This window comes from Ornithodoros turicata, chromosome 4 (genome assembly GCF_037126465.1).
Source record: "Ornithodoros turicata isolate Travis chromosome 4, ASM3712646v1, whole genome shotgun sequence".
Taxonomy (NCBI): Eukaryota; Metazoa; Arthropoda; class Arachnida; order Ixodida; family Argasidae; genus Ornithodoros; species Ornithodoros turicata.
Window position 1 is genome coordinate 55582622 of NC_088204.1, and position 14616 is coordinate 55597237.

Consider the following 14616-nt stretch of genomic DNA (forward strand, 5'->3'; position numbering starts at 1 on the left):
TTCCTTGATCGTGTGGTTTGTAAGCGTAAAAATCTTCTATCTCTTCGTAGGTTGTCGACGGACGACATTATCTCTGTATCCTCGGGAGTAAAGAAAACCGTAGGTCTCACCGTGGTCGATGAAAAGATCACTGCCGGTAGTCAATCCTTGTGATAGCGGTAGCCCTGTAACCTTAATCCTTGTAGCCTTGTAATATCCTGGTCACGGCATCTATTTCTGTAGAAACCGTTAGACTACAGGACAGTGCAGATGTTCAATTGCAGAATGAAATTGCTGGCGATGCGAGATGATGATATGGGTGATGATGCGTCTACGCGCAGTCTTCTTCAGTCCTTCATGGCTGATCTATTGTGTCTGCAACCTCAGCGCTCGTTGTTGCCAGACGCAAAAGTAATTTTGCATAACACTTATTTCTGCGTGAGGCCGACCACGGTCTGTTCACTGTTTCTACGTGAGGCCGACCATCGATTCACCACATGGTGAATCGTTGAATTCGAGGAAGCATTGATTTCAAAGCGAAACCATCCACATGCACAAACAATGCACTGCAACGCATTCGGTGGTAAGAAAGTGAAGGTTTCAAGTAGGTCTGTGCAGCAGAGGCAACAATAAACGCTTTAAAATGGTCAAAACACACGGAATGGTAGGACCGAATAAGAACAAGGAGGAAGACACTCGCGAGTCTTGTACCAGTAATCAGGGCTTGCATGAGCTCAGGGTATCGTACCCGCTCGATAACGCAAGAGGCACAAGCGGGGACGCTCCCTGAGTCACCCAAATTAGTTCTGAGCTACGAGTTATCGGTTTACCTTAAAGGAGCTTGGAAAGCACTTCAATTACAACCATTTTTTTAAACCAAGCAGTTCTCACGTCTATTAAAGAGACCAGGCGAAGTAATTCTATCAACAGATGCACAGATATCGCATAATTCGATTTTGAAAACCGTGGCCGTGCGCAACGGTGGCAATGCCCGGAACGAGCCGTCGAGCCCCTCGCGTCATTTTAACGTCGAGAAAGTGGAGCCGCTGATTGGTTTAGAGGAAGATCGTCTGCTATTTTTCACTCGGAACCCCACCGTAGCAATGGAAGAAGTTTCTTTTTGTTATTCTTCGATTTATCAGATACTGTAAACGAACATTGGTCTACAGACACCGTTCAAGGTTAGGCCGTGATATTGTGGAGGCCATCCACATTGAACTCCCTGAGCAAAGTTAACCAAAAATCGGTCAACCTGTCCCCGCTAGACCTCGGATTTTCCCTCCCGCGACCTTCCGGACCAGGTGGATTATGAAAATAAACTTCAGGTGCCAGTTGAACACTGTTCTGTCCATGCCTGTGTTTTGTATGGTGTTCATTATCCTGGTGACTGTTTGTTGTTCTGTTGTTGGCGGCAATACGTATATACACAGTGCAGCACTAAGCGCTGCTTCAGTTCACGCTTCAAAATGATCGCTGCATCACTACGGAGGAGTGTTCTTGCTGATACGTTATTGTCAGATATAATCCAGTGAAATCTATCGCAATATGCCGGTCCCGGCACATCGCGGCATCAGGCGGCAGGCAGCGCGCGTTGAACATCCATTGGCTGGGTTACACACCAACATGGCCAAGCAGTGTCATAAAACTACCACAATTTATGGTCAACTTACCAGTCACCGAGCTAAACGAGAATTAGCCGATGCAGGCTACAAACATGGACGACACAAACACGCAAGTGTGAATTCATCCGTGCCCGGCGCCTTTTGTTTTGTCACCACATAATGACCGACAACGCCGGTTAAGTTTGCGCCCGCCAACATATCAGCGTGCACTGAAACAGCACGTGACTAGCGTAAATGTTATGTTAGGCTCGACGAAGGTAGTCACGCACTTTAATGTTGCACAAGTATTTACAAGTTCCGATCAGAGTTCTCACATCGCCGAAATGTCCCCAATGCCACTCACTCTCCCGCACGCCGGATTCTCTAACTTTCCCTTCCTCGTTCTCTCCTCTCTCTCCTCCTTCTCCCCCGTTGCGCACGCGCAGACCACTGACGTCCCCTGCGCATGTGGCTCCCTCCTGTGCCAGCCACGGGAGGTGAACCTGAGTCCCAATCCCTCACAGTCTCCCCCCCCCCCCGCCCCAACGTTTGCTATCCCGCAGTTGCGACGCGAGCTTGGATGACCTTGGATGACGTGGATGGAACCCTGGCGCTGATAACATACGGCCCGTCACGCCTGGGAGCTAGCCTGCCGAAGATGCCCTTACATGCATTGCTGAGGATGTGGCAGTCGCGCAAGACACGATCACCCACAGCAAATTCAATGGGCTGTCGACTCCTGTTGTACTGTTCCTCCTGCAGTAGCCTCATCTGCCCCTGATGGCTGCGTGCAAAGTCAAGGGCACTCTGCAGGGCCTGTGACAGCTCTGCACCATATTCAGGTGCTGACACTCTCTCTCCTGTGCGGTGTCCCGGAGATGGTGTCCACGATGTGCGTAACTCCCTTTCGTAACACCGGAAGGCGGGAGTGTAACCTGTGACAGTGCTCTCCGATGTTCGCATAGCAAATGCAATCTCCTGGAGATGCTTGTCCCAGTCACGGTGGTTGTGGCAATAGACCATAATGCTCTGCTTGACAACAGCATTATGCCTCTCAACGACCTGTCCAGCAGGCCTGTAGGGAACTGCATGCCTGTCAAGAACACCCCACTGTTTCATCACTTGCTTCCAGATCTTGCTGACAAATGGCTTCCCATTGTCGCTAGAAATGCTGCGCGAAACACCATGTCTACAAAACACCTCGACAAGTCTTGCCACGATAGCTTGGGAAGTTTCAGAATGAAGGGGGAACAGTTCCACAAATTTCGTGAATTTACCCAGGACTACTAGGATATACCTATGTTGGCGGAAGGGGTCCAATAATGTCTACGCTCAGCTCATCCATAGGCACTGTTGCCCAGGAGCTGGTCATCATGCCTTTCGGTTTCTGTCGGTTAGATTTCATTCTTTGACATACACCACAGGCTCTCACGTATCTTGAGACGTCAGCTCTCATGCCCAACCAAAAGTGATGCTGTCTTATTCGTTTATAAGTCTTGAAGTACCCCATGTGTCCACTAAGAGGGTGGTCATGACCGAGGTGTAGTATCTCTGAGCGAAGCTGCTGAGGGAGCCATAGTAGCTTTGCGTCGCCTCCGACATGCCAGAGGACGCCATCCAAGTCCACTTCGCTGTCATGTGACAGGTCTCGAATTTGCTTTGCTTCTCGTGAATCTTCAGGAAGATATCCGCCAGTAATGTGACTGCTGATGTTTCTCAATAGCGGGTACTGCAGCTGTTCTTCTGCCAGGTTATGTGGGTCAATGAAAGTTGCTACTGATGTCTGCTGCACTGCTAGTGCATCCTCAACTCTACAGAGGTCTTTGCCTCTGGCACCACAATTGGCAACCATCTCTCCGCCACGGACCACGGAGTATGATTGTCTGATCGTCCAGGGAAGCGACTCAACGTATCAGCAGGAATGTTGGCTTTGCCTCTGCGGTGTTTCATGGTGCAGTTAAAGCCCTGAAAACGAAGTACCCATCTTCGCACCCTGATTGAGGCCTGTTCACTGCGGAACATCCACGCCAACAAGGCATGATCACAATGCACCTCAAATTGGGTGAACTCCACATAAGGCCTAAATTTGTCTAAGGCCCACACTACTGCCAGGCATTCCCCCTCCTCCACTGTGTAGTTCCTTTCAACATCTGTCTAAGTCTTGCTGATGAATGCTACCGGGCGCAGGATTCCTTCACATTCGTACAATAGGACGGCAGCAATACCCACTCCACTTGCACCAGTTTCGATGATGAAGCGACGGTTGAGGTCCGGCAAGCTTAGCTCTGCATCTAAGAGCTGATGGTTGAGGTCAGAGAAGGCAGCCTCCTGGTCGGCGCCCCAGGTCCACACACATGATGACACCATCACAAATGATATGGCCGAGGAACTTGAGTGATTACCTACACAGCTCAATTTTCTCCGGGTTGATTGTAAGACCCGCTGCACGTATCCTATCTAACACTTCTCGCACGTGTACAATGTGGTCTTCTAAGGACTCTGAGTATATGAGCACGTCGTCCAGAAATGTCATGCAGGACTTATGCTTAATACCGTGCAAAACTTTGTCCATTAGCATTTGGAACGTAGCTGGGGCACCTGCTAGTCCGAAGGGCATTCGTGTGAATTCGAATGTGCCCTGGGGACAAAGGAAAGCAGCCTTTGCAGTGCCATCTAGTGCAAGCGGGATTTGAAAGAAGCCCTGATAGAGGTCGAGACTTGAAAACCATCGCGCCTGTCCCAGCTGTGCCAGCAGCCAGTCTGTCCTGGTCATCGGGTAGACTGGAACACGGGTCTTGGAGTTTAATGCTCTGTAGTCGATGGCCAGACGGTAGCCTCCTGACTTTTTAGGGAATTAACGGGCCGGAGCTCGCATCCGTGTTGGTATATTGTCAGGTGTCTCAAGCCCGATGAGGTCTGTGCGACCGGGGATTGACGTCAGTTTGTCGTTATATTCATCTAACACATGCAGTATGCGTGCGTTTATATGATCTTGACATTTCATTGGCTCTGTACTTGTGGCATGTGCTAGCAATGGCTCTTCAAAAAGTGTGTCTTAAGCATGGTTCACACTAGTGCGTTCTGCTGCGTGCGGATGCGTGCGGGCGCTGGTTACCGTGGCAACAGATTCGTGCGCGACGTCAGGAGGCAGAACGCAAGGAGTTCGCCCGAGCTCAACTTTTTTCGACGCACGCAGCAGCCCGCAAGTGGAGAACGAATGGCGAGGCCGCCTTCCGAGCGTGCGCAGTAGGTTTCTCTCTGCGAGACTGTTTTCAACATGGCGGCCACCGGAGTGGAAGGCCTTGAACACCCTGCTCGGCGCTCATTGGCTTACGGTTTGGTGACGCACGCATTCGAACGCAGGTATGTCAACAGCGGAACGGATTGCTTACAACGCACGCATACGCACGCCGGCGCTCACACGCAGCAGAACGCACTAGTGTGAACCATGCTTAAGGCATATACATCGTCAGCAATTGCCGGCTGGGAATGGGCTTTATTTGGAGCACGTACGAAGTTAATCAACTGTTGTGAGTCCACCCACCGCGTCCCCTGTGGACCGAAATGTCTGTTGCCACAAGGAAGTCTCTCCCTAGCACTACCTCCCTGCACAGGCCTTGCATATGAAGAAAGCGCTGTTTACGGCTGCAGCCAGACCAGCGAATTCCGCATCTGATTGACTGTGCTCTGTTGGTATATCCAGATGCTAAGCGGAGGGAATGAGACTCCTCTCGAGGGGCTGCTCCTGCTGACTGGGCCGCTGCCATAGCTGCATCTTCAAAAAGGCTCACGCTGGGTCCGGTGTCCAGCAATGCTTGGAAGACGCTGTTTCCTACTGTCACCTCCAGCAAGGGCTCCCTGGGGCCGGCTGTGGCTGCTACCTGCAGCAATGCGTTGTAGGTGCTGGCGGGGTCCGCACCTACACCCGGGCGTTTCCCGGACAGTTGGCACGAAGGTGTCCAACACCGTTGCATGCATAGCAGCGGGGCTGTCCTCTGGACGGTCTTGTAGCACACTGCCTCGCCATGTGGCCCATTCCTCCACAGCGATGGCAAACTTGCGGCTGATTCCGTGCTCTAGCTGCAGCTTGAGCATTGGTAAAGCCCTCTCTGTGGAACTGCCATTGATGGCCTGCCTGGTCTCTACCGTATCCAGCGCTGCTATCCCACGCTGTGGATGGCTGGGTGTTCCTTGGCTCAGAGTCAACAAGGGGTGGCCGTTGGAGTGCTGATGGTTGTAGAGGTCAAGCATATGCAGTGGCTCCTGGAGCTGTCGGTTGACTTGGTAGCTGGATTTGTAGGGTGTCCTCAACAAACGCCAAGTCTTGAGCTACTTGGCTGCGCTTGGTGGGGGTGGCTTGTAACTCAAACGGCTCCATGCCTTCTCCATTAGCCCACCGGCAGCCTCGGCCATCTCGCGCAGGTTTTTGAACTGCATATTCTCCGCCAAATCCTGGAATTGGGGATGCATCAGCCTCCTCGCTGTAAGCACTTTTTCGTCGTCTGGCGCGTGCTCTCCGATCCGATCGAAGTATTCGGCGATCACGTGTATAAAATGGCGGAGCTTCTCCTGCGGGTGTTGTGTCCGCCGCTGCAACTCCGATTTCAGACGTTGTTTGTAGTCGTCGGATATGAACTCCTTTCGGAACGCGTTCACAAAGTCCCCAGTCATCGAACTTGCCGACAAAGCGCCACTATAGCTTCGCGCTGCCGTCCAGTACTGCAGGTACTACTTGCAGAAGTCGCTTGTCTTCAGTTATGCCCGAAACTTGGCAGAATTCTTCCAGTCGCTGCAAGAACCTGGCCGGTGACTGCCGGTCCTCGTAGCCCGAAAATCTTGGTAAGTCTGAGAACGCGCCGCCGGGTCTCAATTGCGGTAGCGACGTTGCTGCGGTTGTGGTCGGGCGCACTGCCCCGATACCTGCCGTGCCTGACGGGGTGCCCTACGTTGTATCGATTGGAGTGTTCATCAGAAGTTGCCGAACTTGGCCCGCTACTCGTTCCCTTTAAAGAAGAGAGCCGTCAGTTTGTGCAAGCATACTTTATATCACGATGCCGGCGTCTACCTTCACATTTGGCGTCCCGCTGACTTCATCGAGTGACATCTTCACCCCGGGTTGCTGGGACAAGCCCCCACTTGTTAAGCTCGACGAAGGTAGTCGCACACTTTAATGTTGCATAAGTATTTACAAGTTCCGATTAGAGTTCTCACATCGCCGAAATGTCCCAAACGCCACTCACTCTCCAGCACGCCGGATTCTCTAACCTTCCCTTCCTCGTTCTCTCCTCCTTCTCCCCCGTTGCGCGCGCGCAGACCACTGACGTCCCCTGCGCATGTGGCTCCCTCCTGTGCCAGTCACGGTGAACCTGAGTCCTTATCCCTCACGGTTATCTGACTATAAAACGCACAGTCGCGCGCGGGAAACTGCCAACGGTGAACTGTGACTAACCTAGACATAACATTTCAAACACGCAACTAACTAACCTAATGATAAACTACGCACATGCCGCCCTGCTAACCAAATGGCTGCTAAGACGTGGCTTTAGTGCGTTAACACGACTTGGACACATATCGAAAACCCGTGAATTTGAGTGGTTAACTAGTGGTGTTATCTTCTTGATCACTGCATATCATCTTACGAAGCAGCATTTTCCCTAGTTTTCCTTGTTTTGAGAACATGAATCCATCCCATCCTAAAGTTGGCAATACGAGAACGTGAATTTCGAGCGTGGAGGTCTCACGACCAGGAATATCGAGGTCCTTCCTTATTCATCACTTGATAGGGAGAAAGCAGGGGCAAAGAAAAAAAGGAAAGAAAGAAAAGAAAACCGGGCAGCACTGACCCAGATAGAAGCGCGGTCAGCCCTTTCCACCTTTATGACGTCACCAATAACGTTTTTTCCTTCTCCTTCTTGTTTAACCCTGAAGAGCGAGTCGAGCGGGAACGCGCGCGGCGATGTTCAAGTGTCTTTTTCAAGTTATCATCAAGTTATCAAGTTATATCAAGTTATCATCAAGTTAAGTCATCTGCTTCCACAACGCGTTCGGAACGGAAAATTTTTGAGATGGCTTTCTGAACTATTTTAAGGGTCTCAGTCTCGTGCCGTCGGTTCGACTTGTCTCAAGGCGCATTCTACGGAATAGTCAATTTGAGCAGCGTTTTCTGCTCCGCTGCGGAGAGAGCGAGTTCCACTGGTCGTTTTATGTCACCTCGCTCCGCTACGGAGTGCTCCTTCTTGACCGCCGTGAAAGCTCGGATTCGGTCGGAACTCCAACGAAGCATTGCATAGTTCCCAGGCGGACAACGAGGAGGTCCATGACAACCCCTTCAGGATCGGGGTACCAAGGAAGCTGCTTGTTGCAAATCATTTTACTATATGGGTTGAGCTTGACCCGTTGCGGCAGCTGGTGTCAGCTGGGATCTGGGACCGGCTGTTGGACATTTTTTCCCCAGTTTCGATGAACCAACTCATCACCGACAACGCCTCGTATTTCACAAATAAGACGTTTGTCAATTCCTGCTCTGCGTTAAGCATACGACACTTATAGACATCCCCTTATTACCCCAATGCGAACATTATTGACAGTTAATGGGAACATCAAGATGATGTTTGGGTCTTTTATGAGCAGACATAAGGATTGGACGCCAAGAACAGGTCAAGAGGATTTACACCGGCTTATTTGAACTTACTCGTTACTACTCGTTCCCGCTACTCGTTCCTTAGCGGAGTATGCAGATGATCTCCGCGATAGAATCTCTGCTGCTATTCGTTTGGGACGAGAGTGTCTTGAGGTCGCAATACTGGAACAGCTACTCCACCATTAGAAAGGTTGACGCCAGGTCAATCACCACGTAGAAGACGTGGTTCTATAAGGCGAACCCATCGACTTGACGCAGAGAAAGGCTTTGCTGCCTTACACGCTGACCGGTGGGACGGTCTGTATCGGGTGAACGCGCAGCAAATTTCAATTACTTACAGGCTTGAACCTTGCAGCGACAACGGGCAATCCGGCCCCGACCGCGTGCAGGACCACAATATCTTCTGTCAGTGCATCTCGGATCAGGGCATGTGGGAGGAGGAGCCCCCCGATCCAGCACAAGAGCGCTCTCCCTTGAGTCCACTCACGACTGGTCGTCAATTCAGAATTTCCCCGGATTCGCCGCTCTAACCTACGTTCACGTAGGCAACCGAAGACGGTTTCCTTTTTTTTCTCTCTCTCATGCAGGCCTCGACCGGGTTCCCAGGCCCATCGGTCAGTAGCATCAGTTAGTAGCATGCATGTGGCTTTTCCTTTCCCCTATTGTCTGTTGTTACCCTCAATGGGCTTTACTGTGCGCTTTACTATACTGGTCTTTAATTATACACGTTCAACCAACAACCACCTGATTGCGTATGCATCATGTTGTCCTTAATACGTGTTAATTTAATTTCAGTATTTTGTTTTTGTGAAATCAGCACAGCGCGTCGAGTAGAATTCTTCAAAGATGAAAGTTATTTATTTGAGTTTAGACATCGTCAATGAAATATGTATTCCTGAACACTGGACGAGTTTTCTCCCATGTAAGTGACGGGATAGTTGTAGATGAGGGTCTTGGCTTCCACCTCTTTGGACTCGAAGGCATGATTGTTCTTCCGTGCTGGAAAAGGAAGAAACGCCAGTTCAGTATGCATTCCGTCGTAGGACCTCACAGCTCTGCTGTTAACGTAGCCGCTGTCGTCTGCAAGCAGTTGCAAAGGACACCAACAAGCTTGTACCACGTCACGCGGAATTACATAGCTCTTCTGCAGTTCTACGATCTCGTAGACTATGACACACTGAGTACGGATGTCATTCTATACTCCGTCTATGATAACATAACACGGTGAATTCCTTTGCTTCAAAAGGCCACGGCTAAAGGGGTTGTGAAACCATTTGCAAACTTGCGAAGAAATAACGGTGTAAACATTGGTCTATATCTGCAAAACATGTACACCATCGTCATGCGTTACGAAGCTATTGCACTCCTCCGTCGCGCTCATCTCTTCACCTCCTCGCCCGTTTCTGGAGCGATGTCTTACCGCGGAGAAAGTTGTTTTCCATGACGACAGAAGCGGTTGTAAAAGGAGCCTGCCACCACAGAACAGCCTTGGCTATGGGGATATTCGGGTACTTCGGGCAAGCGTGCACAGGTAAAACGTCACTTTCCGTCTGTCAGCCCGCGCTGTTCGGCGCCACCTGTTGTCGCAGTTTTAACAAACCCACCAGGTAAACAACCGTTCAAATGAGGACTGTGCGACTTTGCACTTTGATCCATGGACTATAATGTACAGCTCCCCGCAACCTTAACTTGAACGCCGCTTCGCGTGGCGGAGGAGGAGGAGAGACACCCTAGTGGGATTCAGCTGAACTATTGGGAGAGCGCGTTTCTGACTGTTCCACTCGCGTGTAGGGGTGTCCGTTATTGCTCAAACGCCTCGAAGGCAGGCGGGCGTTGCTTTCCGAAGACGCTGTTATCGGGATTGCGATTGTTTGTGTTGCTTATGTGCGATATATGCTCGATGATATCGGTAATCTCGGCGATATTCGAGGCATGGCCGCGTTGACATCTAAGAATGCTTGTGTGCATCCGAATGGGTCAGCAACGATGCTGTATCAACTCGAGACGAAATAAACGAGGATAAAACAACTTTATTTTGTGATTGTGAAGTTTCATCTCCTTGAGTGGCGATGCTTTTCACCATTGCTGATGATAATAAGGTGAAGCGAGGATAGAAGGGCATCACACATATATTTGAGTCAGAAAAGAATGAAATGAAGTCAGCCGTAGTAGGTGGCAATTGAAACAGGACAACTTGTGCCTTTCCTTTTCATGTCGCTACATTTGCAAGTGTTCTTGATGCTCAATACATCCTTGCACATATTCGGACTGCCCCGGGACTAATTAACCCATGCCTTGAGATGCTGATCAGCAGTTTGGGGCATTCAGCCGGCGCCGGGTAAAGGGCTTCAAGTCCTTTGGAGCTGTATGTGTTACTTTTCTATCTGAAGTCGTAAGTTAAGCGTTATAGCAGTTTACGCAGACTACAGGTTATATCTATGCGGATCCTCTTTACGCAAGAATGTACTGCCTGTCAAGAGCACTCGCAGGTGTAGCGACATGAAAATGCACAAGTTGTCCTGTTTCAATTGCCGTTTCGGTGCCCTATGTCATAATGCGGAGATCAGTGCTCGCACCTGGTACGGCTGACATAATTTCTACTTGATTTATTTCGTCTCGAGTTGATACAGCATCATTGTTAATCCATTCGGGTGCACATAATCATTCTTATCTGTCAACGGCGGCCATGCCTCGAATATCGCCGATATTACCGATATCACCCAGCGTACATCTCACACAAGCAACACAAACAATCGCCATCCCGATAACAGCGTCAGGGGAATGAACGTGTAGTATATTTCTATTGTCGGGAAAAACTCACGTGACCTCAGACGTCGGGCCAATCGTTGGGCCTCGGTAGAGTAGTTTTTTGCTTTGTTTTATTTTGTCTCTATGGGTGACGCGTGACGTAAAGCGACGCTGCCGAGGGGTTCTCTTTCCCTTTCGCCTCTGTTCTCTCCCCGCTTTGGCGGTTCTGGGTTTTCGTTCGCATCCAGTGAAATAAATAAAAGGCGGAAGCGTTCGCTCTTTCTGTTGCACAAGGTGCTTTATTTTTCGGGATTGGTATTTCCAAATCACACATATGCAGTCTTCTGTATCTGCGCCAAACACGAACTTGTCATGAACATTGTTTCTGAAGTTCGAGTAATATGCCGAAGCAACTTCACATTCACTGTTAGCTGATGTCTCAAGTGGAAGACTTCACAGTAGATCAGTAAATTCACTGCCAAGGCACACACAATCACAAATCCAGCATGACAGGAAACATGTCCATATCCCTTTGCTGCTTGTATAGTGTCACATGTCAAGGCTGACCCGTCACAAAGGAACCTGTGCAGCTGCTAAGCCAAAAGATGATGTTCCAACCACTCAGTGTGGCATATCCATTCTATTGCGTCCATGCCGATGCTTTTCTGAAGCAGATATGAGTTGAGCAGTACCTAGTTGATACCTGAGCAAGAAAGACCAGAACAGGAATCAGAAAACGTGAAAACTAAAAATTCTACCGGCCGAAATGCTGAGTATATGCCACAGGTACGGTGCTATGCTATGCTACGCTAAGCGGCAGAATGGAATAGGAACTGACTTACCTGCCATCGAGTGGAAAAACACAGTATTGATCCTTCTTGAATCATTGTCGCGCCAAGCAAGCGAAGCAGACCTGCGCCTTCCACTTATCTATCACTGAATTTACTTGCAGAAGTATCCAAGATGATTCGAGTTTTGCAGAGTCGGTATCGACGGGCACTAAAAGCCATCCAAAGCGGTACCGGCAAAGATGCTTTGCGTGCGTCCCTGCTGCACCATATTTCGAAACTTTACGGCGAACTGCTCCGGCACCCCAGACACGGCGGTGCCCGCTTTCCCGCGCCACGAAAAGGTTATAATTTCAAACCGACCAATGAGCGCTCGCATACCAGTGGAGCGGCCGCAGGAGCCAATGGGATGCTCTCGGTAGAGAACTTGCGCTTCGACGTAAAAATTTTGACGTTTCATGACGTTTGATGACGCGAAAGGCTCGCAGCGCCTCACTTTAGTCCGCAAAGGAACTCGCGAGTTTCATCCCCTTGACAGCGTCTTCAGAAAGCAACCCCCTTCTGCCTTCGAGGCGTTTGAGCAACAACCAAACACCCCTACATGCGAGTGGAACGGCCCGAAACGCGCTCTCCCAATTGTTCAGCTGAATCACACTAGGGTGTCTCTCCTCCTGCTCCGCCACGCGAAGCGTCGTTCAAGTTAAGGTTGCAGGGAGCTGTACTAAAACGTACGGGGGCCGTACGGCAGCGTAGCCGTCAAACGGATTAGAACCGTACGTTTAGTGGGTTGCTTGTGGTTTCTCAACCCCTTTATTAAGACCCGGGAATTAATGGAAAATGCCTATTTTTAGAATGTGTTCTAACGGATATCCTTACCCTCCTCCACACCTTGCCAATCACGACGATACAAATTACAATGTTTCGTGTTGCATATAATTACATATTTCTCCATATTTCTTCCTGACCGTGATATAATATGACGGCTAAATAGTTTGTCATATTTCGGCGGCATTTCGTTGGATATTACATGCCGAAGCTTCGACACTTCTTATAGACTGCTTGGTGCACGCAGTCAGTGCGTTCGGTCACCACTGCTTGCACGCAGAACGAACTTCTCAAAACAGAACGCTCGACAAGTAGCGAGGGAGAAGGAAAAAAAAGAAAAAGAGAAAATAGATGCTGCAAGCATCTGTGTGTCCAAATGCCTTTTGAAGTGCCGATTCTACTTCGTGCTATGCTAATCGCAATTTCCCCTTATTTGCATAAATACTTGCCTCTTGCGAGTGCTTCAGTAAAATAAGAGACCCAAAGTATTGCAATTCTCAAAGGCAATGAACTGTACAACGTACAGCTGTCTGAATATAGTGTACATGAGCTAGGTAGCTAGCGAATCCACTGGAATAACATCCATATTTTCGCGGTGCATGGTTTTCTTAACTGGCAGAACAGGAAGTTTTTAATCAGCCCGTGTTCAAATGTATGTGCGTGCGCGCGTGTTCTTTTGAAAACCTCAGTATAGCTGTGGCAGTACACTGCAATGACCAATGAGGAATACCAGAGTGTGCACGTGTGAACGTAGGTTCCAACTTTCAGTAAGGAATGTACAGATTCTCCTTTGTGTGTGTGAGGGGGGGGATGTGTGTGTGTGTGTGTGTTGTTGTCGTCGTTGTCGTTGTTGTTTGACGCTTTCGGTACTGATGTAGTTCCAAGCTACGTAGCAACTTCCGCAGGAACGTTACCGGCATCATAATAATGAAGTGGGAAGCATCACCTTGAACTTGAGGAACGAAGTAGACAGGAGGCTCGCAAACCAGCTAATGAAATTTTATTTACAGGTTACACCAGCTAGCTTGTGTCCTTTACCTTTCGTCATCATATTTTGGGCATAGTTAGAGGTTTCACGCCGTATATTTGCATGGATTAGATTTTTCTGCTTCCACGCACTGTGCGGTTCCTGTAATTACGTAGTTGCTCAGCCATCATTGGCGAAAACTGCTTCCCACTTACTTCTGGCAGCGTCACAACGCCGAGCGTTTTTCTTTTGCTTTTTTCTAGTCCGTCTGATACCGGATCATCGGCTAAAAATTATTGGCCGCTAAAAATTATCTCAAAACTTGGCAGCGTTGACATCGACGCACGCGAATCGCGAGGACAAACCCGCGCTACGCTTGTCGGGCTTTGCACGTCATTTTCAGTATGCCCACCCATTCGTATTTGACCTGAAAACGTCGGTAAGTTCGATTTCGCAGGGATATCGAAATTTACGATGAGCCGATCTCCTTCCAATAATTGTGTTCACTGCAACACACAGGCCGTATGCAACATTCTTTTAGTCTGTGGAAAACACCACATCGGGCAGACCCCACCAGATTACTGAGCACGCGCATAACTTAAAAAGTAACAGAGGCACCTTATAGGAACACTATAAATGTAACGTCGCCCCAAAAGGCGAAGAACAGATAAGCATCGTCATTGAAAATGTTTGGCAGTCGATCTTCAACTTGTCGTTATCACCAGGATGCACATAAGGTGGGTGGTGGTGATGGTGAAAGCGCCTGCCGCTATCGGCCTCATATAGGTGGGCAACGTCACGACAGACGCCCTGGGTCGACTTTTAAGGCTACTGTACCGACATATGTCTGAAAGCGTCTGAGGAAAACCGAGGAAAAACCACAGACAGCACAGCCGGCACCAGGATTCGAACCCGGGTCCCTCCCATTCACGACGTGACATGACCAGCACGCTAACCACTGAGCCACGGGAGCTGGTGATGCGTGTAGGTGCCTCACTTCGCCACTGATTCCCCACGAGCTCTTGTGAGAGCCTAGCAAAAAGACTTTGGAGTGAGCGATCTTTGAAT

At 49.6% G+C, this 14616-nt stretch overlaps 3 protein-coding genes across 3 annotated transcripts in view; all 3 read right to left on the reverse strand.

Moving 5' to 3' along the window:
* Positions 1 to 2132: 2132 nt before the first annotated feature.
* Positions 2133 to 2699, reverse strand: LOC135392452 (uncharacterized). Its single transcript, XM_064623162.1, has one exon. The coding sequence runs from the start codon at positions 2697 to 2699 to the stop codon at positions 2133 to 2135; it is 567 nt and encodes a 188-aa protein (XP_064479232.1).
* A 178-nt stretch (positions 2700 to 2877) lies between these two features.
* On the reverse strand, positions 2878 to 3432 carry LOC135392453 (protein NYNRIN-like). The gene has a single exon (XM_064623163.1). The coding sequence runs from the start codon at positions 3430 to 3432 to the stop codon at positions 2878 to 2880; it is 555 nt and encodes a 184-aa protein (XP_064479233.1).
* A 5619-nt stretch (positions 3433 to 9051) lies between these two features.
* Positions 9052 to 14616, reverse strand: part of LOC135391589 (gamma-glutamyl hydrolase-like) — a 33279-nt gene continuing 27714 nt past the window's right edge. Inside the window, exon 9 of the mRNA XM_064621891.1 lies at positions 9052 to 9219. Coding sequence (XP_064477961.1) covers positions 9098 to 9219 — 122 coding nt within the window. The 3' untranslated portion in view covers positions 9052 to 9097. The remainder of the gene's footprint in view (positions 9220 to 14616) is intronic.